Raw genomic sequence first — 23259 nt, forward strand, 5'->3', positions numbered from 1 at the left:
ATAGCATTTGCAAATTACAGACAGTATACAATTTATAGTATTCAGTTTACTGTGGAACTTTAAACTAACTCACCAGACCTGGCCTAGGACTTGGAAAATCCGACATAAACACTCAATCAGGGCGCAACTATTGACAAAGAACCACCAATAGCAGGGGGAGAAGAAGAAATATTTACAGGAGCCCCACCCCCGTCGGTCACGTAGACATGCCATTCAAACCATTTCATCAATGGGGAAGATGGTCTCATTGAATAAGGGACATCTAGTGTTTCCATTTCAAACGCATACTGGACTTTGGTAATTACCTTTGACAGAGAGGGGGGGAGCGGTGCTCTCCATGCCTGGGCTATGGCGGCTCTGGCGGCAATAAGTATATGGTTAAACACATAACAGGCCTGTCTCGGGACATGAGGCGGATATACCTGGAGAAGGGCAATCTCGGGGGTCTGAGGAAGATCCAATCTGGTCACTCTCTTAGCTAGGTCAAATACCTGAGCCCAGAAAGAGCGCAAAACCGGGCATGTCCAAAAGATGTGAAGCAAATCCCCAACCAACGAGCATTGTCTCCAGCACAGCTTAGACTGGGAGGGCCACATTTTATGGATTCTAGAGGGGGTCAAGTAAAGTCTATTAACTAGCTTGATGAACATTTCAGTGTGGTTTAAACATTTGGACATGCGAAAAGCATTTACATAGACTGCCTGCCACTGGTCCTCTGTGAGGGCTATCTGGAGATCTGATTCCCACTGGAGTTGGCTAGAGCACTTGGCTATTGGCTCCGGGGAGGTGAAACCGTACCAAAAGGTGATCCCAGCTCTATTATTTCCTTTCGTAAGTTTCGAGAGGAGCGTGGCTGGGAGGGCCTGTAGGGACAGATTATATCTCGAGAGGGAGGATATCCAGTGTCTGATTTGTAGGTATTTGTAAAAATCTCTCGCAGGTATATGGAATTGGTGTTGGATTTGCATGAAAGACATCAACCCCTGGTCATCAAATAATGATCCTAGGACTACCATGCCATTCGCTATCCACAGCGACAAATTTACATCCGGGATCAATTTAGCCAAAGCACTCAATGACAGGTTCTTAGTGGGAAGAGATATGGCAGATGAGTTCACAATCAGCTTATCCCAGGCCCTTAACGAGTCAACAGCTAGCCGGGACAGGGACCCACATGGTGGGCGCCACCGTCTAGGCAGCCAGAGTAGATCCTGCAAGGGGAAATGAGGATTGCGAGCTCTTTCCAAATCTACCCATGGTTTTGTATTGGGGGGGAGAGACCAGTCTCTAAGTTGGGCCAGAAGGCAAGCCATATGATATCTAGCCAGGTCTGGGAGAGCTAGACCACCTTTTTGTCTAGTTAAAGACATACGAACACTAGCTATTCGTGGAGGTTTGTTCTTCCAGATGTATGAGCACATGATAGAGTGTAACTTGTCCAGTATAGGTTTTGGTAAGTGCAATGGTAACGTACGGAACAGATACATTAGCTTCGGTAAAATCATCATCTTAAAGGCCGCCAGCCTACCTAACCAGGAGACCTCGCAGCACATCCATGACTTAGTCAAGGTGATTATTAGGGGAATCAGAGCCACAAAGTTAAAGTCTACAATGTTGTTTATCGAGGGAGTAATCTGAATACCCAAATAAGGAAGCGCTTCCGACTTCCAGGAGTACGGAAAGAGAGCCCTAAGACTCGACACTTTAGGTGGTGGAAGATTGATAGGTAACGCATCGGATTTAGTGGTATTCAATTTATAGTAAGATACCCCACTAAATTTTTCAAGTATAACATGGAGGGGCGGCAGCGAGGTCTCCGGGTCAGTTACAAATAATAAGATGTCATCTGCAAAAAGACACAGCTTGTGAACAGTCTGGTTGACTGTGACCCCAGGAAAGGACTTGGCCTGTCTAATAGCTTGGGCTAGAGGCTCTATTGCTAAAATGAAAATTAGGGGCGAAAGGGGGCACCCTTGTCTGGTGCCATTCGAAATCTTAAAATGATCAGAGAGAAAACCATTACTGAGTACTCTAGCTGTGGGGTCACTATAAAGGGCCATGATCCCGTTCAAAAATCTATCTTTCAGCCCAAAGCGAAGAAGGACCTGCTGCATAAACCCCCAGTGCAACCTATCGAAGGCCTTTTCTGCGTCGAGGGAGAGAATTACTAGCTCAAGGTGGGACCCATTCATACTTTCGATGATGTTAAGGACTCGTCTTGTATTGTCAGAGGCCTGGCGTCCGCTAACAAACCCCACCTGATCAGGGTGTATGAGCTGTGGGATAAGGTTTTGCAGTCTATTAGCTATGAGCTTGGCATAAATTTTTATATCAGTATTCAACAGGGCAATGGGCCTATAATTTGAGCAACAAGCGGGGTCCTTCCCCGGCTTCGGGATTGTTATCAGCTGAGACTCGAGCATTTCTTTGGGGAAGTGCCCCTGCTCAGTACCAGTATTATACACTTGCACAAGAATAGGGGCTAAGTCAGACTTGAAAGCACTATAGAAATTATTGGTATAGCCGTCTGGGCCTGGGGCTTTATCTTTCGGTGATTTTTTAATAACCTCTTCAACTTCAGACTGTGTCCACGGGGTATCTAAAGCCATGGCTGTTTCAGGATCAAGACTGGGAAGATTAAGGCCCTCCAGGAAGGAATCTATGGCTTTGCTATTTGGCTGGATCGTGGTGGGATCTTCCTTCAGATTATATAGAGTAGCATAGAATTTAGCGAATGTATTAGCTATGTCTTTGGGATTAGAGACTTTTCGATCACCATCTTCCAATAGATATTTTATTCTGTTCCTAGCCTGACGGCCTCTAAGTTTACGCGCTAACATCCTCCCTGCTCTATTCCCGGCCACGTAGAATTTTTGCTGCAATCTATTTAGGGCTGCTTGGGTCCTAGTCATAAGTAATTTCTGTAGTTGGGCTCTTACCTGAGTAAGTTCCTTTTTAATCTCTCTAGATGGGCGGGCCTTATTTTGCGTCTCAAGCACTTGAAGTTTAGCTTCTAACACGTTCTGACAGTGTGCGTTTGCTCTCTTTAATCTAGCCCCGGTCTGGATGGCGACCCCCCGCACTACCGCCTTTAGAGAACACCAAAAGTTAAAAATATTAGTCTCTTCTGGATTATTGGTTTGGCAGAATAAGGAAATAGAGTCCTTTAAAGCCAGTTTCGCCTCTAGCAGGGAAAGCAAATAAGCTGGGAAACGCCATGGTCTGGGAGGTATATGAGGGCGTGACAGACGCCAGGACCAGAGTAAAGGAGCATGGTCCGACCACGCCAAAGGCAAGATCTCCAAGCGGATAGACCTTTGTAACGTCCATTTATCTGTTAATATAAGATCTATCCGTGAGTACGAATTATGGACATGGGAGAAATATGTGTAGTCTCTCCCCTCTGGCTCCGAGACCCTCCACACGTCATACAGACCATGCTCTGCCAACAGCTTTGAGAACGCACCTGCCGGACCTAGCTGACAAGAACCTTTTTAACACCTTAAGTAGCTTGATTTGACTAGAAGGCATGAGTATCATGCACGTGTTAACTTGTATATATATATATATATATATATATATATATATATATATATGTTAACTATGTTTTCTATGGTTTTTTGGATGATCAGCTATCGTTATTGTTAGTGTATCTTATGTGCGGCCCAAACCAACTCGTCGTCTGCCAATGTGGCCCAGGGAAGCTAAAAGGTTGGACACCCCTGCCCTAGAGACTCAGAACCAGCCCCAGCTACAGAACTGGTGATACCAGCAAAACCCCAGGCACTGCAGAATAAGCACTAGAAATTGTAACGTTCATGCTGAGGTAAGCACTCTTGAATGCAGAATTCTTGCAGAAAGATCAGCAGTTTTGAAATGCAGGGTAGTTGCAGAGAGATGATCACTTGGCAATGCAGGGTATTTGCAGAAAGATATGCACTTTGGAAATGCAGGGTACTTGCAAAGAGGTGATCACTTGGCAATGCAGGGTATTCAGGAGCAGCGTTGGAAACAACTGGAGCCTGGAGCCAAGAACTATCCTGAGGAGAGAAAGTTGTTGTTCTGGCAATTAGCAAATCTCCCCGATAATAAGACCTACCCCGATAATAAGACCTACCCTTACTTCTGCAGAACGGTTCAAAATAAGCCCTACCCTGAAAATAAGATCTAGCTAAATCCCCATTTTGCCTGGTCCCTGCGCTACAATACAATGCCCCCAGCTCCACTCCCCCTTCCCCGCATGAAATGGATGCCGCTGTTAAAGATTTAACAGTGTCATTCAATCACAGCTGCAGCGTCTCACTCTCTCACAGTGAGCGAGCACTCTCTCCTCGTTTTCTGTGAATGACGCTGGTGTGCATGCCAGCGTCATTTACAGCAGCGCCGCAGAGAAGAGTACAGAAAAAGAGGAAAGTGAAGACAAAAAAAAAATGGTAAGTAAAGCAGGACTAAGAGGCATGATGGGGATAAAAGCAGGACCGAGGGGCATGATGGGGACAAAAGCAGGACCGAGGGGCATGATGGGGGCAAAAGCAGGACCGAGGGGCATGATGGGGACAAAAGCAGGACCGAGGGGCATGATGGGGGCAAAAGCAGGACTGAGGGGCATGATGGGGATACAAGCAGGACTGAGGGGCATTATCTGTTTATTAAAATTGCTGTCAATGTTAATTAACATAAGACCGACCCCAAAAATAAGCCCTATGCTGTTTTTTGGACCCCCCAAAAAAATAAGACAGTGTCTTATTATCGGGGAAACACGGTAATATCTATTGCTTGCACAGATCATATGATCACAGCTGCTGAAATCTGGTAAGGCTGGAAAGATCACCTGACTGAATCCAAGATGGCCGTGCGCCTGCAGCAGAACAAACAGTCCATGTTTGATTACAAATGAAGAAGTGATGCTTAGGACTGCCGCAGGTGACCAGGAGAGACCTGGATAGCCATGAGATGATAGCGGACATAGTGAGTGTAAACAAGTCCCCGATGTATGACAAAGGGTAAACAGGAAAACAAGAGGAACGAGGTCCCATGAGAGATTACAATTTAGAAGGGAGGGATAAACAGAAAGAGGGTAACACAGAGTGGATGCGTAGTTGTGGGGGAGCAGTAGGGGATGAGTTAGGAGGGGGACTGGTGTGCTTTGATGATGAGTTTTTAGGGAGCATTTGAAGCCTTGGAGACTAGGGGATAATCTGATTGGGCTAGGAGTGGCTGAGGGCTTTAATAGGTGAGGTGCAGTGTTTCTTTTAGGGTTATGAGGATCATATGAGGACTGCTATGGCATTCTCCATTATTGTGCATTATTGCACATCTACAGCTCCAGTGAGTGATTTTTACAGCTAAAGATAAATGAGCCAAGAGACTGAAGACACACAACAACATGCAAGTATATATCTTCTAAGTCTTCACTAGTCTGTATTGATATGGTTATTTTATAAGAAGTCAATGTAAATCTCTTGCCTGACTTGTTCCTTATTTATTTGAGTGCTGTAGCAGGCCTAAAAAAATGACTACTGGACTCCAATTTGTTGATTTGTACATTCATGTGTGTATTACTTTAACTGCTTATATAACCAAGCTATTTTGCAATGCTTATGTAACAAAGGCCAAACCAGAGAATTCTCCACACATCACATATCATATATTTTGCTAGGGTGTTGTCTTTGTGCTTACTGCACATCTGCAAGCTTCTTATCAATAGCATACCAATCAAATGACAGAAAAATTATGTTTATACCTTATATGGAAGTGTTTTCTGGTTAATAAAAGCTAAATAACTGCGACATAACGCCGCTTCTCGCTCAGACCACTGCAGGGGTGTCGAGTTCGTTTTGTTTGTTTCCAGTTTGTTTATTTCAGCTTTCTTATCAGAAAGATGGGGATCCTACAATCATCAGTGTATGAACATATTTACTGGAAACATTGATTGGCAGCTAAGTATCACTTTTAATTTACTCTTTGTATTATATTTACTCTTTGTATTATATACATCACAAAAAAATAAATGATACACTTTGTTGACACCCTTAATATCATGTGTTATTAATTCACTGTAACCCAAACATGTGATTTCCACTAGGGAAGAGGTGCCAATGCTATATAGGCTAGGAGCTGATAATACATGCTTTGGGACATTGTGTTCCTTAACAATTTTATTAATGTGTCCTTTTCAAGTCTATTTAATAATCCACTTTAGACAACATTCCTACATTTTTTTATCCTAGCATCAAAATTTTATATTATATTTATCCGCATGTTTATGATATTAAATGTTTATGATAATTAATATATCAATTTGTGATTTAGCATACACTGCAGTTTGATATTTTATTGTTGGTTTTATTTAAGAATAAAATGAATATAATTAACTTTGGGCTTTTCACAGACATAGCTTCTTTGATAGTCTTTTTATATTTGTTTTTTTTATCAATTACTTTTTCATGAAATTCACAAGTGGTTATTTAAAAAAAAATAATGTTTTGCTAGATATAGTAATTTTCTCCTATTGTTGTGTCTGTGTTCCATAAATCTAACTTTTAAGCATCCTGTGGTCCTCCCAATATGTTGTAAGTTGCAACTAATTTTGCGAGGGAACTAGATTGAGAGGGATACACCTAGAGAAGATATTATTATTGTCTCTAAAGAGGGATGAGACCCAACTCAATGTGCAAGCTTCTGTCCCATATCTCTAATCAATGCAGATCTCAAGCTATTTGTTAAAATATTGGTGAATAGACTAACTATGTTCACTCCTGCTTTGGTCCACCCGGATCAATTACGTTTTCCAACAGATGCTCAAACAGCCGACTATACCAGGAGAGCTGTGCATCTGATTTACAAGGCAAATAAAGAGTCTTGTACCTGTCCTGATGTTTCATCAGATGCTGAAAAGGCTATTGGCTGGGTCTTGTGGCTTTTTATTCAATCTACTCTAAAACAAATGGGTTTTAGCAGACACTTCTTAAATGAAATTGCCGCCTTATACTATAATGCCTCTGCATTTATTCTGGCCAATGGTACTGCTTCAACCCCTTTTGCAATCTCCAATGGCACTAGATAAGGCTGTCTTTTTTCTACTTCCACCTACAGAACTTTCCCTTGACAACTCACTTTGCGCTTGCCATATAGCACATGTACATGTAGTCCCTCCATCATGATTCCCATGTGGATCAATCCTGCCTTCCCCCCTGGCCAGCACCATAATTATTTTAAATTATGGACCAACTACAATATTAAATTTATATCTGATATAGCTCCCCTTCAGGGTTTTTTCTGAAATTCTCTGAACTTCAAGAGTGCTTTCAACTTCCCCATAATCCCTTTTTCCAGTGTCTCCAGATTAGACCCCTATAATCCAATCCCAGTGTTGACAAAACTAACACAATTGACAAGGTTGGAGTCACTCCAATATATTTAATTCAAATCTTAGAGGGCTGATATCAACATTCTTCTGAATGCTGATTGATCATGGCCAGCCAATAAGAATCTTCATGAGCTGAGATTGTAGGAGGACATAGGGGAGACATTAGAGTTAGAAGAATGTTTTAAGATAAAGGAAAGGATCATCACGTTTGATGTGTATAAGAATTGAAGAAAATTTCTATAAACTCCGTTTTAGGTAGTATTGGTTTCTCTCCCGATTATATGTGATTTATCCAAATCTTATAGGGATTGCTGGAGAAATGTGGATCAGAGGGCACCTTTTGTAACATTTGGTGGCACTGCCATAAAATATGGCATTTTTGGCATGATATACACGATCTTATCATGGTTAATAATGTATTGAGCTCCCTACCTGCCCATCCTACTCTCTTTTAAATCATGCCCACTAAATACTTCCAAACAGCCTGCCTCCATTGTTGGGCATATCCTTAATGACTCAAAATACGCAATTGCCTATAACTTGAAAAAGAATGACTCCCCTACCATTGCAGCTAGAATTAATAGAGTATGGCATTTGTATCACTTTGAGTATATCTATAGTATCATTCATGACGGCCCTAACAAATTTCATTATATATGGTCACTCTAGCTCACTTATCATGACTATATTTTCCTTTGAAATCCTGTTTTAATTCAGTCTGAAGACATACAACCTGGTTTGTGGATAAGTCTATTTTCCTTCATTGTTCTCAATTACTACCAGTCCCTCATGTTTCACCTCCTCCTTTTCACATTCTTAGAGTTCATACTTAAATATAAACAACCAGCATGATTTTTTTTTTCCTGTGATGAATAGAGATTAGTAACTGAAAGTAGAATTCAGTTTTTTTCCAAGAATACTTTGTAGTTCGATCTTTATTACAAAAAATAGAGACAATTGTTATTTATGCATGTTAATATTATTTAGTTTTGAATTCCATATACCCTGCCATGTATTTATAAAAAACCAAATCTTAATAAAATTTATGTAAAAGAAAGAAAATAAAATTATATCATTATTGTTTACAAAATGAAACAAATCTTCAGCAGATTCTTCACCCCCATCCCTAATAATAAATAAATTGTCTATGTATCAACCATAGATAACAAGACTGGCTACACTGTCACACCCCTCCTCATAATGTAGGGATTGGCATAACTGGGGATAAATCTGGTTCCCATAACTGTACTCATCACCAGTAAATAAGAAATGTTGTCAAAAAGAAAATAAATGTGTATGAGGATTAATTAAATAGAATCCATGATAAAACTACAATGCCTTTCTCAGATCCCACCGACACAAGAAAGGTGTTCACCAATGACTAGTTCCTTTATTTTGGTGAATATTGATTTATAAAGATTGGACAGCCAAAGTGAGAAAGGCATAGCAAATTATATTCTTAATAAGATTTAAAAAATGACTTGGTCTCGAAGGTAGGACCTGAGAGAGGTATCATATGTCTGTAAAAAATTAGTCAAACTGAACGATTATAAATGAAGGAACCCAAACCCAAAATCGTAGGCCTCCCAGGAGGTTCACATAGTGAATTTTGGGTAAATGATAATGAATAGATGTGATTGGGGTTGTGACTAGAGGGATAGGCACTGTAGTAAAATATTTTCCTACGTTGTAGAGTAGCTTTAAATGAACTGCTTAAATTACAGTACCTTGGAAAAGTTGTTTTAAGGAGAGTAATACTGCTATCAGAAATAACTTCATACCAGAGCTTAAAATGGTTCTGACGTGCTCCTAATTCACATAGTATAAAATGGATACAACCATGTACTTTAATAAGTGACTATTTTTTGTAACAACTTATCAATGCATTATGTAATACAGCACAATAAACAGAAATAGGCAGATTCAGCAGACAATAGCTTGTTTATTTTCATTGGTGGGTTCCAAGGTGAATGGCATGCAGATGTAGAGGAGATTCATGTTTTTACAATGACATAAATTCATACTAACACTACACATACTATTGTCTCTTCATGGCATTTCAATGTTTTGAATTGTGTTGCTTGTATTGATTATATATATGCCAGGCACCTGAATGCTGTCACTAAAACTGGATATACATGCTTATCAAATCTTCATCTGTTATTCTTATGCCAAAGTACAAAAAATATGAGTTTCTTAATTAATTTTACAACCTTAATTTCTGTAAACTGATCATTGTATTGTGTGACTGGCAAACAGGCAGAAATTATGTGACAATGACAAACATCCAATTACATTGTTTAAAAGCATATGCATAACAGTCTAGAGCTCTTTCAGTTCAGTTGAACCTTGTAATATTTAATAAATAAATCTATATACATTGAACAGGCAGCATGTACATCAATAGTAATCAGAGAGCATATGCAGAATACAGGGACCTTTGGAACCTGCCAAACAGATATGACTGATAAAACTGCACAACATTATACAAACTATGACAACACTTAGACACTGGAGAGTTTGTGAAGTGATACATTAGTATAATTTATGAGTAAAAAAAAAATATGAGAAAAAAACCTAAGCACAACTTGGCTGGAGCAGCAAGACAAGATGAAAAAAAAATTGAAATAAAAAAAGGGCAAAAGGGAAAGAAATTAAAAAAGAAGGGAGACTGACCCACCTACCCAATTATGTATTATTAAAACCTAGATATATGAACATGTTAAGGAGCAATGCAAGAAAGTTAGAAATATTTTTTGGGTATTAATAGATTAATAGTTATACACATACATGTTACATTATATTCCATTTAAATATTTAAAATTAATTTTTGGCTATTTAAAATTAATGTTTAATAGGTGTTATGATTAAGCATGACACAGTTACTATTAGAACATTTTTAGGCTCAACAGTTTATTCAAGATATGTGTGAAGAATTTTCTTTTCCAATGTGTTATCCATTACTACTGCTTCAGTAACTTAGTTTAGTCATCCTGAAAATGTATCTTCATGCCTTTAGATTAATTATGTGGATTAACTATTCATATCATATTCATAATGTAAAGTTTCTGCATCACGCAACTTGAGCCTTTGGTCTATAAACGTTTTATCCACTTTGACCACGTGTAACTGCAACATCCTGATTCTCCGCTCCATGCAACTTTCTCTTCCAGTAGTGCTGTTCCTCGTCTTCCTTCTCTTATTTCCTGCCTGTCTAAGCGCACCAGACCAATAGGATTCATCCCTTTACGCATTGGGTATCTTGTCACTGAAATTCTATTTAGCATAGTATATACAGTACATTCCATTTTCACATTATTATCGAGAGGTTAAATGTTCAGAAAACACCATAAGTCAGAATATTTTGGTGTTCATTTAATACAAGTCAACAGAAAACAAAATAAGAAAAATAAAAACAGAAAAAAATAGATTTTCACATTTAACAGTGCTAAGTCGAGGTAATGTTGTCTTATTAATATAATATTCCTGTTGATTGAGATTTGCTGTCCCAGAAGTTAGCATTTGTCCCGTAAGGGTTCTTCCTATGCAGGTGTGTTAGGAACAAGTTTTGCTGGCAAGTACTGTTTGGCATGTTTTATTAAGACAGGATGCAGTGGTCCTATTTCTCCCAGTCAGACATGATTATTACAATTCTCAAAAAGCCATTAGCAGCAAATTTATTTCTTTCACTTAGACTTTAAGTTTAGTATATTGCCCAGTCTTGTTGAATTTCTTTTACGATAGCACCGGATGTATGTGTGACATCGCGAATCATTCTATCTCTCTCCACTTGCTTTTCATGTGAAATATCGACATTGTGTAGAGTCAATGTAGCAATAGATAGTACATCGCAATTGTCCATAAGATCTGTTGGAAGAGGACATGAAACAATATTAATCATACTTGCCAACATTTGGCAAGTTGTATCTGGGAGAGGGCTGTGTCTAGAGGGTGGGAGGGGGCGGGGCACGGCCAATCGCGTCATTTTGGCTCCTCGCGGCAAATATGCCGTTTTGTCTTGGGGGCGGGGCCAAAATGATGCATTTCGCTGCGAATCGAGTCATTTTAGCCCCGCAATTACGGAATGCAGGAGATTTGCCAGCTCTCCCGGGAGTCCGTGAGACCGACCCGAATTTCGGTAGTCTCCCGGACATTCCGGGAGAGTTGGCAAGTATGAATTAATCTATATATAGATGTTCTTTTTGGTGTATCCACCCCCCACCAACCACTTACACCGGTTGTAGCCTTGAAGAGACTGAAACGTTTAATATGACTCTATAGTGCAGTGATTTGCCAACATGTATGTGTTACAGTGCCGGGCTTTATGTACCAAAAGAATCCAGGGCTCACGAGGGCAAACTCTTAAAATAAATTGTATATAAGCAATAGGGATTTTGTATGGGCTATATTTTAATTGTAAATGACACATATTAGCTGTAATGAACTTTGTTTTTCAAGCACACATATATTTATTCACAAAACTGTTTTTTATTATTCCACTAGTCCCAGTGATTTGTCACAAAAGATGAATCTGTGTTAGCAGACGTGTTACAATTCCACAAATGTTAGGAATCCCTAATATGGTGTACGACACACACCTCCCTTGACGTTTTGGAGTGCACACCCATGTCTAATTACTCATGTGTCAGGGGAACAATTCCATTCCCAACTTCACCGACTTTCATCAGAGTTATTTACAAGATAGATTGTGTATCCTTCACATCGTATTTGACATTTCATTATTTGTTTACGGCAGTTTAAGCCTAATTATACTGATGATATACATGCAATACATACAGTAATTTGTACTGTAATGTTGTACAATGACCATTTCTGTCTCTCTCACTTGATTCTATATGTGGCACCAAATATTGTATTCCTCTGGCAAAGATGCCTGAAAATTCCACAAAAATAGCGGCTTCGTGTTTGTAAATTCTTCAGCCAAATTCTGATACCCAGATAAATAATTAATATTATTATATGGTTTTTCTGGAATTTATCTTCAATATTCTGTCAGTCAAGCGAGGGGAAGGAAGTTGTAAAATTACGTTTAAATATTTATCTCCCTCCTCATGTTTACTATTACTCACAATAACATAAATAAAATAAATAAAACCTGTATTAAGATTCATGTATATATTCTTTGATGCATAAACTAACAATCTCTCTATTTCATAAATTTGAAAACATAGACTCCGTTAAACATCTCTCTCTTATTAGCTGTCAGCAGTATGGTCTTGAACTTCTGGAAGAGAAATGACCTTCAATGTTTTCTAAGATCTACCCTATCAGGGGCAAACACAGGACTTTCAGAGAGAGGTTTCCAAATGATTGCATGGGAGGGACACACAGACGTAGGAAGGAAGAAAGGAGTGGAAACACACAAAGAGGAGAGAGCTATACAGACACACAAAGGGGAGAGAGCTATACACACACACACACACACACACACACACACACAGGGAAGAGAGCTATACACACAAAGGGGAGAGAGCTATACACGCACACACAAAGGGGAGAGAGCTATACACACACACACACACACACACACTCACACACACACAAAGGGGAGAGAACTATACACACACACAAAGGGGAGAGCGCTATATACACACACACATACACACGCAAAGGGGAGAGAGCTATACACACACAAAGGGGAGAGAGCTATACACACACACACATACAGGGGAGAGAGCTATACACACACACAAAGGGGAGAGAGTTAAACAAACACACACACACACACACACACACACAAAGGGGAGACAGCTATACACACACAAAAGGGAGAGAGCTATACACATACACACACAAAAGGGAGAGAGCTATACACACACAAAAGGGAGAGAGCTATACACATACACACACAAAGGGGAGAGAGCTATACACACACACACATACACACGCAAAGGGGAGAAAGCTATACACACACAAAGGGGAGAGAGCTATACACACACACACACACACACACACACATACAGGGGAGAGAGCTATACACACACACAAAGGGGAGAGAGTTAAACACACACACACACAAAGGGGAGACAGCTATACACACACAAAAGGGAGAGAGCTATACACATACACACACAAAGGGGAGAGAGCTATACACACACAAAAGGGAGAGAGCTATACACATACACACACAAAGGGGAGAGAACTATACACACACACACATACACACACAAAGGGGAGAGAGCTATACACACACACACAAAGGGGAGAGAGCTATACACACACACAAAGGGGAGAGCGCTATATACACACACACACACATACACACGCAAAGGGGAGAGAGCTATACACACACAAAGGGGAGAGAGCTATACACACACACACATACAGGGGAGAGAGCTATACACACACACAAAGGGGAGAGAGTTAAACACTCACACACACACACACACACACAAAGGGGAGACAGCTATACACACACAAAAGGGAGAGAGCTATACACATACACACACAAAGGGGAGAGAGCTATACACACACAAAAGGGAGAGAGCTATACACACACAAAAGGGAGAGAGCTATACACATACACACACAAAGGGGAGAGAGCTATACACACACACACGCAAAGGGGAGAAAGCTATACACACACAAAGGGGAGAGAGCTATACACACACACACACACACATACAGGGGAGAGAGCTATACACACACACAAAGGGGAGAGAGTTAAACACACACACACACAAAGGGGAGACAGCTATACACACACAAAAGGGAGAGAGCTATACACATACACACACAAAGGGGAGAGAGCTATACACACACAAAAGGGAGAGAGCTATACACACACAAAAGGGAGAGAGCTATACACATACACACACAAAGGGGAGAGAGCTATACACACACACACATACACACGCAAAGGGGAGAAAGCTATACACACACAAAGGGGAGAGAGCTATACACACACACACACATACACATACAGGGGAGAGAGCTATACACACACACAAAGGGGAGAGAGCTATACACACACACACACACACACACATACACTCACAAAGGGGAGAGAGTTTTACACATACACACAAAGGGGAGAGAGCTATACACACACACACACACACACACACACAAAGAGGAGAGAGCTATACACACACACACACACATATACACACACAAAGGGGAGAGAGCTATACACACATACACAAAGGGGAGAAAGCTATACACACACATATACACACACAAAGGGGAGAGCGCTATACACACACACACATACACACACAAAGGAGAGAGAGCTATACAGACAAACAAAGGGGAGAGAGCTATACACACACACAAAGGGGAGAGCGCTATACACACACACACATACACACACAAAGGAGAGAGAGCTATATACACACACACACAAAGGGGAGAGAGCTATACAGACAAACAAAGGGGAGAGAGCTATACACACACATAAAAAGGGGAGAGAGTTTTACAAGCGCGTGCGCACACACATACATATACACACACACACACACACACACACGCAAGGCACACATGGGGATACGGAGGAAGGGAGGTACACATACAGAATCTGAGAAAGTGAGACAATACAGTAGGGGAAACAGAGATAAGGGAAGATAATAGATATTGACACAATGGGGTGGGGGGGCAAGATAAACATACAGTAGACACACAAACATGGGTGGGAGACCATGAGTGGGCTGGGGAATTAGTGGCGCTATATAAAAAAATAGATGATGATAATGAAGGGGGGGGGATGTAAGTGAAGGAATTGAGCCACTTTTAGTAGAGGTGGGGACGGGATCTGCTCTTTTTAATGGCCATGCACTGCCTGGATCTGCTCTTTTTAATGGCCATGCACTACCTTCTCTATGGTAATAGGCAGCACGTGGTCCCTGGTGCAGAGGAAGGGGATCCCCTTCCATTCTCTAATTTCTCCCTTTTACATCTCTTTAGTCTCCCATCGTTCCATTTATAGGATCTTCCTTTAGCCCGTTTCTCCTCTCTGTGTTGCTTAATCACCACTTTATATTACTTTACTCACTGCCCATTCCTCTGTCTCTTTTGTGCCTTTCTTCCTGTCACTTTTTTCTTGCTCTCTCCTTGTTCTGTAGAGCCACTGCAGCATCTACAATCTGACAGATCTATCCCTGGGGGGCTGCCAGTAGGAGCCGTGCACAGCAGTAATATTCTGCATGGCTTTCTACATTTACATAGAGTGAGAAATGTGTCCGCCCACTTTTTTCCTTTCTTCTGGCAGCTCCATGATGTCACTGGGGCTGGGGGACTACGGAGAAACCTCCTGTTACTCCATAGGTGGGGATTTCTGGACAACTGGGAACACCCCCCTGTTAGCGCCCATGCCGGCCTCGGCGACAGTATTAACCCAGCAATGCCTTCAAACTGACAGAGTAAGTAAAGAAACAATAATAATCTAAACACAATGACATTTATTACCCCATATACATAAGTGTCAAACCCATCGTCACACTGATTTGCATTTAGAGGAGCACAGACAGCAATAGATTTGACTGTGCTCTCTCTAAAATAAGTTACCAGATACAAAATTTTGGATATATTTACAAATAATGGCATAAAATATAATTATCAAAAGCTACTCAAAATTGCCTACTTACACCCATGCAGTTGAAATTAATTTATTGATCTCAGGGTCACCACACATTAATTTCAACTTCCAACTAAAAGCTTTATTATTAGTAAAATTATGCATATTTGATAATACATACCCTGGGAGATATGTTCCGCACGATTGATATCCAAAGTCTTTGCCATCACACTCTTCTAACCCCTCTTGTCGAAAGCCATCCCCACAATAAGCACGCTTGCATTCTAGTAAAGAGGTCACATTGTAATTGCTGTATGTGTAGCTTATAAGGCATTCATCCAACATTCACTAAGCTCTGAAGCCTTAGCAATAGATCTACAGTTTCCCACATAAGTAGACAAATAATACCTAGCACTTTGCACCTTGTTTTCCATAAAAAACACTGAGGAACATTTCTACAAATGGTTGTCAGAAGTAACGTAAAGAAATATTACAGCAAAAAATATTTAATTTTTTTAGTAGCACTTGCTTGTTTTGCTAGTTTGTGATGCTTACACTAGAGATTAATTAGATAGTTCTTAAATTATTGTCTATGCTTAAAATAACTGGAAGAAATTATTGGTAGAAATGCTCGGTGGTAGTCATTATCCCGAAGACGAAACCACCGACATCGGATCCCCCGACAGTATGACACTGAAGGTGTCATGGGCGACAGAGTGGAAATACGGACATGTTGAAAACAGGCGTGCAACAATTCAGAATGAAGATCCCGGCAGCCTCCAATGATAACATTTTGAAGGGGAACAGTCTGATCTGCGCTGTTAAGCTGCTAATTTAAGGAGGCGCCGGCTGTACAATGTACTTTACAAAGCCTAGAACCTTGTACAGCCGGCACCTCCTTAAATTACCAGCTTAACAGCGTGAATCAGACTGTGCCCATTCAAAGTGACCTCATCGGAGGCTGCCGGGATCTTCATTCGTCTGAATTGTTGCATGTCTGGTTTTCAACATGTCAATATTGCAACTCTGTCATCCATGACACCTTCGATATCATCCTGTCGGGGGATCCGAGGTCGGCATTTTTGTGTTCGGGGTAAGGTACCCAACCCATACTCGGTGGTAGTCATTTCTCAGAATCCGAACCACTCATCTCTAAAAATAATATCTGGTCAATCCTATAGGTTGTATGTAGTTCATTTTGATTTTATTTTCAATACCCACCTTCTTCTTTTCACATTATTACCTTAATTTGAGATATTTCATATATATTTTATATAATATATTATTATAAAAACACAAAAAAATCCAACTAAACTATGAATGGGATCTGTTTGTGAATGGTTTTTTTTTTTTCAAATAATTGATAATAATAAAGAATTTATAATTTTTAAACAATATATATTAGTGGATTGTATTTACTAACATTCTAATCTTACAGTAAATCATTAGTATATAAACATGGACAGTTCAATGCCGACTATGTAAACAATGACTGTGGCATGTATCACAGAAAGCAGACTGTTAGAATATCATTCTCCACCAGTCTCTTCAGATACCACCCTGCTATACTGGTAACCACACTGAAATGTAACATGTTATTACAGTAATATATTATACAGTGACATCGTTTCTTTTGCAAATGTCATATGTATATAATATTCTAGATGACATTTATATCTTACAGCTGTTTATTTCACACATATCAGTTGGGGAAGGTTGATACCTTAACAGAGTTGTTTTAAGAGCTTTATTTTGGCAATATACACCTCACTCGACAGGAATGAATTATCTGGTAATTAATAGTGACTAAGCTACATGGCTAAACATGGTTAAGTATTATGTCTGTAAGGTTCAGCGGGGGATTGCAGGTCAACAACAAAAGGGAAGTAGAGTTTCACTGTAGGGTAGGTTAGGAGTGTGTTCATGGAAATCTTATTACTAACAGACATTGTAAAACTGACGAAAACAAATGAAAGGGATAAATCAGAGGGTACACAAACAAGCAATGGTCTGGAAGCTGAGCGGACAGCGATATTATTGAGGAGCGATACATATGGTTAGTCCAGCAGGACAGGGAGACTATCAGAAGTGGAACAGGACATGGAACAGGAGACAGACACAACAGACAACCAGAGGAAGGTCCTGTGACCAAACTGCTACTGGAGGTGAGTTCCCGGTCACAGCATACTCTTATGCCTGTAGCAGACACCTTGGCCCTTGGGTATGCCCTCTAGTACTTGGATGCCCCAGGACAGGTATTGTAAGAGGAGCGGCCAGAACAACAGGACCAGGGTAAAAAAAATAAAGAGCAGGCAGTAGCAATAACAAATCTGGACAGACACAGGTAGAGGGAAACCAGGCTGTACCAGGCTAATCACAGCACTGGAGACAGGACTAGGACAAGAAATGAGACAAGGACCAGGATACAGAAAACTCGGGCAAGCGGATACAAGGCAGGGCTGGCACAGAGAACAGCCACTTAATGAGCAGGTAATCATCATTGTTGGAGCAGGGCTTGTATAGCTCTGAAGATTGTTGGGAATTCATGGTAGCTTGTTAGGGGAGAGAAGATAGATTAGAAAGATGAGACAGAGAACACTACAGAACATAGGAACAGTACCTGTGTCAATAGCCTTAAGGTATAGGCACTAAAGTACAGAGGGTCTGCATTGTGCTCTGTATGGTGCAAATTGATCCACTGTTCAGTTCTGATTATATACACATGTTACAATCAGGACAAATCTATTTTACAGTGGTAAAGGAGGGAGTAAATTAACAGGGTACAACCTAGGAGGCCAGAGTTTTAGGTAATGGAAATGGCACCCAGAAGCTAACCTTCCTTACTAAATATAGCTATTAATTCGTGTATGCATTTCTCCACAGTCTATGTCCCTTTATAATTGTAATGTTGAACTTTTTTCCCTAAACAGGGCTCACTATACCCCCCCCCTATATGTGAAGCTTCATGCTGCAGTGACTTCAGAAAAACATTTTATTGTTTTTTTTTTAAAGATGTCATCACCAGTGATGAAGAATTTCATAATGTTAGTGCTACAAAATATAAAAGGCTCATGTATCAGACATCCAGGGAAATCTCTGGGCACATTCCTCTTATGCTGATTAGAGAAGAAGAGGTGGAACATAGGGGACCAACAGCCCCCTTAGATAGCCTGCACATTTTTGACAATTTATCTATTTATAATGTAATGTACATTTGCTGGTTTAACACTTTTTCAGGCTCACAACCTTATAATGGATTTTATTTGTATGATTATCTTGACAGTAATAAAGAATGAAGACTATTTAAGGACCCCTCTGGTATGAAGACTTTCTAGAAAATCTTGTGTGGTGCAATTTAACAAGAAATGTCACCAGGATTACCATCGGCGATAATTTTGATAAATAGGAAAAATATCTAAATACAGTGAAAACGCCATTTTTTGTCAGATCTAGGGCCTGATTCATTAAGGAACTTGAATTAATAAATTTCTTATTTAAGTCTCCTGGACAAAATCATGTTACAATGCAAGGGGTGAAAATTAGTTTTCTGTTTTGCACATAACTTAAATACTGACTGTTTTTTCATGTAGCACACAAATATCAACTTTAAATTTCAATGTACAAATAAGCTATCAAGTATTTGGAGGGGGACAGAGAGACACTGAAGGAGGGGGACAGAGAGAAACTGAAGGAGGAGGGCAGAGAGACGCTGAAGGAGGGGGACAGAGAGATGCTGAAGGAGGGGGACAGAGAGACGCTGAAGGAGGGGGACTGAGAGATGCTGAAGGAGGGGGAGAGAGAGACACTGAAGGAGGGGGACAGTGAGACACTGAAGGAGGAAGGCAGAGAGACGCTGAAGGAGGGGGACAGAGAGATGCTGAAGAAGGGGGACAGAGAGATGCTGAAGGAGGGGGACAGAGAGACACTGAAGGAGGGGGACAGAGAGACACTGAAGGAGGAAGGCAGAGAGAGACACTAAAGGAGGAGGGCAGAGAGAGACACTAAAGGAGGGGGATAGAGAGACACTAAAGGAGGGGGATAGAGAGACACTGAAGGAGGGGGACAGAGAGAGATGCTGAAGGAGGGGGACAGAGAGAGATGCTGATGAAGAGTGACACAGAGTGTGAGATGGCGAAAAGGGGGACACAGGGTGTGAGATGGCGAAGAGGGGGACACAAGGTGTGAGATGGCGAAGAGGGGGGCACAGGGTGTGAGATGGCAAAGAGGGGGACACAGGGTGTGAGATGGCGAAGAGGGGGACACAAGGTGTGAGATGGCGAAGAGGGGGGCACAGGGCGTGAGATGGCAAAGAGGGGGACACAGGGTGTGAGATGGCGAAGAGGGGGACACAGGGTGTGAGATGGCGAAGAGGGGGACACAGGGTGTGAGATGGCGAAGGGGATACAGAGTGATATGATAAAGGGGCACAATGTGATGGTGAAGGGGTCTAAATACATCTTACGTCATTTTGACCCAACTACTTAAAAAACGGGACTACCCGGTAATAATTTTTGCTTAGGGGTGCCTTGGAAAAATTATGGTGACCCTAAGGGTGCCTCGAGCTGAGAAAGTTTGGGAACCACTGGGCTAACTGGAAAAATACACCTGAAATTCGATCCAAATTATTAATAAATTATCATTCTGAGATTATATGCTGTAAAGTGTCCCAAAATAGTACAGCAAGTTACTCTTTCAGACAGTTCAAAAGGTCTTTCCCAATACTGAGTCTCTCAATTAGCAGCTTAATTTAGTGTAGTAACTAGAGTTTTATGATTTCATTGACACAAAATCATGTGGCAACAAATAGCACAAATGACATCACAGTAATAAAAAGGAGTATTGAAAGAAGAACAGGCCTTTGGTTACGACTGCACAGAACCTGCATTTGGACCCTAGGGCTGGCAATACATAGGTTGAGCCAGGCATGGCAAACAAATTATTAAATGGTATGGTCATAAGGTATAGATTACATGTTTATTACATCTGCACCATCCACCATCTTCACCATCTACTCCCACTGCTCTGTTAAACCTTATTTCTCTGGCTGGACCATATGTCTAGAACTCCATCTCTCTTAACCTGAGCAAACTCTATCACCATCCTGTCTTCAAATCTAAACTGCTATCCTACCATTCTGATCATTACTAAATGTGATTAGCACTTTTTTTTACCTATCCATTTATGCATGTACGTGTTCAACCTCCAAATAAGATGTTAAGATCATACAGGGGTCACTTTCCTATTTTATTATGTCTGGAGTTGCTTTTACTGCCATTTTTGTCCCTTTTTCTCTTTATGATGTAAGGCACTGTATACTTATTTAGGAACCATTTAAATAAACCTATGTAAACATCAGGTTTGGTAACTGTTTTAGGTAATACATACATCCCAGTTTTTCAAAAATATAAATAAGGGCAAAGCTCACCCATATGCCAACAAAGCCATAACTACTTTACTAATAGATCGCACCCCCTTTTGGGGTCTGATATTTGGGACAATACTGACATCAGCATAGTCATAATAAAATTTAAAAAATATTAAAATAGCTACATGTGTTGTTTCTGGTATAAATAAGGCTTACCTATACAGCTGTCTGAGACAATTCTGTTACCATCATCACATTCCTCTCCGAGCTGAATAATTCCATCTCCACAGCTGCCACTGGCATCAGATAGGGTGGAAGTGGGCTGGGAATACATGACAATAATGTCAGGGTAATCTGTGTTTAGAAGAATGTGTCTTTAAAAATAAGGGTAGCACATCAACGTTTGTTAAGGGGTCAATTCCATGCTGATACATATATAATTTATATATATATAGTGGTGGAAGTGGGCAGGTAGATGGTGTTATGCCATACTGCCACTTCTCCTAATGCTTTCTTTGTGAAACTAAAAGAACAAATTCCAGTGACTTACATTTTTCACACCACTACTATATATATATATATATATATATATATATATATATATATATATATATATATATATATACACACAAGTTAACCCGTGCATGTTACTCATGCATTCTAGTCAAATCAAGCTACTCAAGGTCTTAAAAATGTTCTTGTCATGCATTTGGACCTAGCCCAGGCCTCCTCAGGGGAAGAGCGTTAGTTCCCGACGCAAGCGACCTTTTTAATGTGTGTTCATGAGGTAAAATTACCTCACGAAAATTAGATTGACCCCTCAACTCGTAAATTTAGCTTTTACTACCCATCCCACAGGGGGAAGGGGGGATGATGGAAGTTAACTGACTTGACTATTCTAATTTTTTTGTCAAATAATGTCAGTATACCAAATTTCAGGTCAATTGGATGAGCCCTTTCTGAGAAAATAGTTTTTTACACACACACACACACACACACACACACACACTAACGCACGCCTCTACACATGTGTGTTCATGAGGTAAAATTACCTTACAAAAATGAGTTTGAGCCCTACCAAATTTCAGCCCTTTTTGAATTTTTTTTCCCACACACACTAAGAATTTAGTAGGTCAGTGTATAACTCTTTATATAATATATATATATATATATATATATATATATATATATATATATATATATACTGTAAGTGTGGATATTCATATGCACTGACACAGGTATATGTTATGTGAGTCCTATATAACAATACAAATAATTTAAAAGCTGTGTATGGGTAGTTTTTATTTACAGTAGTTGACCAATAGAAATATTCTCCGATGTGTGAGCCAAGAAAGTTTTCTAACATTTTCCTTAACATTTTGTCCACTAGGACCAAACCTTATTCTAAAGTCAAGGAGCAATAAGAATTTGACGGGGATTTTGTTGTGGACCCTGAGATTTAGTCTCCTACCTGTACAGGGTACCATCCATTTGTGTCTCTGAAATAAAGGGATCTTAGGTCCTTCCGAAATGCTAATGCATTGTTAATATCCAAACGGTCCAGTTCCTCCTGACTGTTGACCAGAAATATCTGGGAACACAGGAACACAGAAATGTAATAATATCATAAGAACAGTAAACAGTTCCTGAGGAATGTTACTAATTTCTAATTCTCCATTGCTGATTTAAGAATCATACATCTATGTACAGAAACTGATATACAGTTACACCAGTCTATTATAACAGTTTTCAGGTTATTATGAAGATGGAAAGTTCTGCAAAACTTGAAGAGAAGTAGAGTGAGGAAAGAAAGCATAGAAAAATATGACTATGTTAACATAGCAAAAACCTTAACAATAATAAATATAGAACAATACAAGTACATGAGAAAAAATGCAACAATTAACATTCTCTTTCTCGATTAGGAAACTGTATTTGAATACCAATAGTATTGTATCCACATTTGAGGCATACTGTATTATTCAATATAAT

The 23259-nt window shown here is 40.1% G+C and overlaps 1 protein-coding gene across 3 annotated transcripts in view; it reads right to left on the minus strand.

Moving 5' to 3' along the window:
- Positions 1–9291: 9291 nt before the first annotated feature.
- The window catches only part of COLQ (collagen like tail subunit of asymmetric acetylcholinesterase), an 83885-nt gene continuing 69917 nt past the window's right edge, over positions 9292–23259 (minus strand). For all 3 annotated transcript variants that reach the window (XM_075212299.1, XM_075212297.1, XM_075212298.1), the window contains 4 exons: positions 22739–22858; positions 21484–21589; positions 16084–16186; positions 9292–11236 (listed from right to left, as the gene is read on the minus strand). In XM_075212299.1, coding sequence (XP_075068400.1) covers positions 11167–11236; positions 16084–16186; positions 21484–21589; positions 22739–22858 — 399 coding nt within the window. In that variant the 3' untranslated portion in view covers positions 9292–11166. The remainder of the gene's footprint in view (positions 11237–16083; positions 16187–21483; positions 21590–22738; positions 22859–23259) is intronic.

Source organism: Mixophyes fleayi, chromosome 5 (assembly GCF_038048845.1).
Source record: "Mixophyes fleayi isolate aMixFle1 chromosome 5, aMixFle1.hap1, whole genome shotgun sequence".
Classification (NCBI taxonomy): Eukaryota; Metazoa; Chordata; class Amphibia; order Anura; family Limnodynastidae; genus Mixophyes; species Mixophyes fleayi.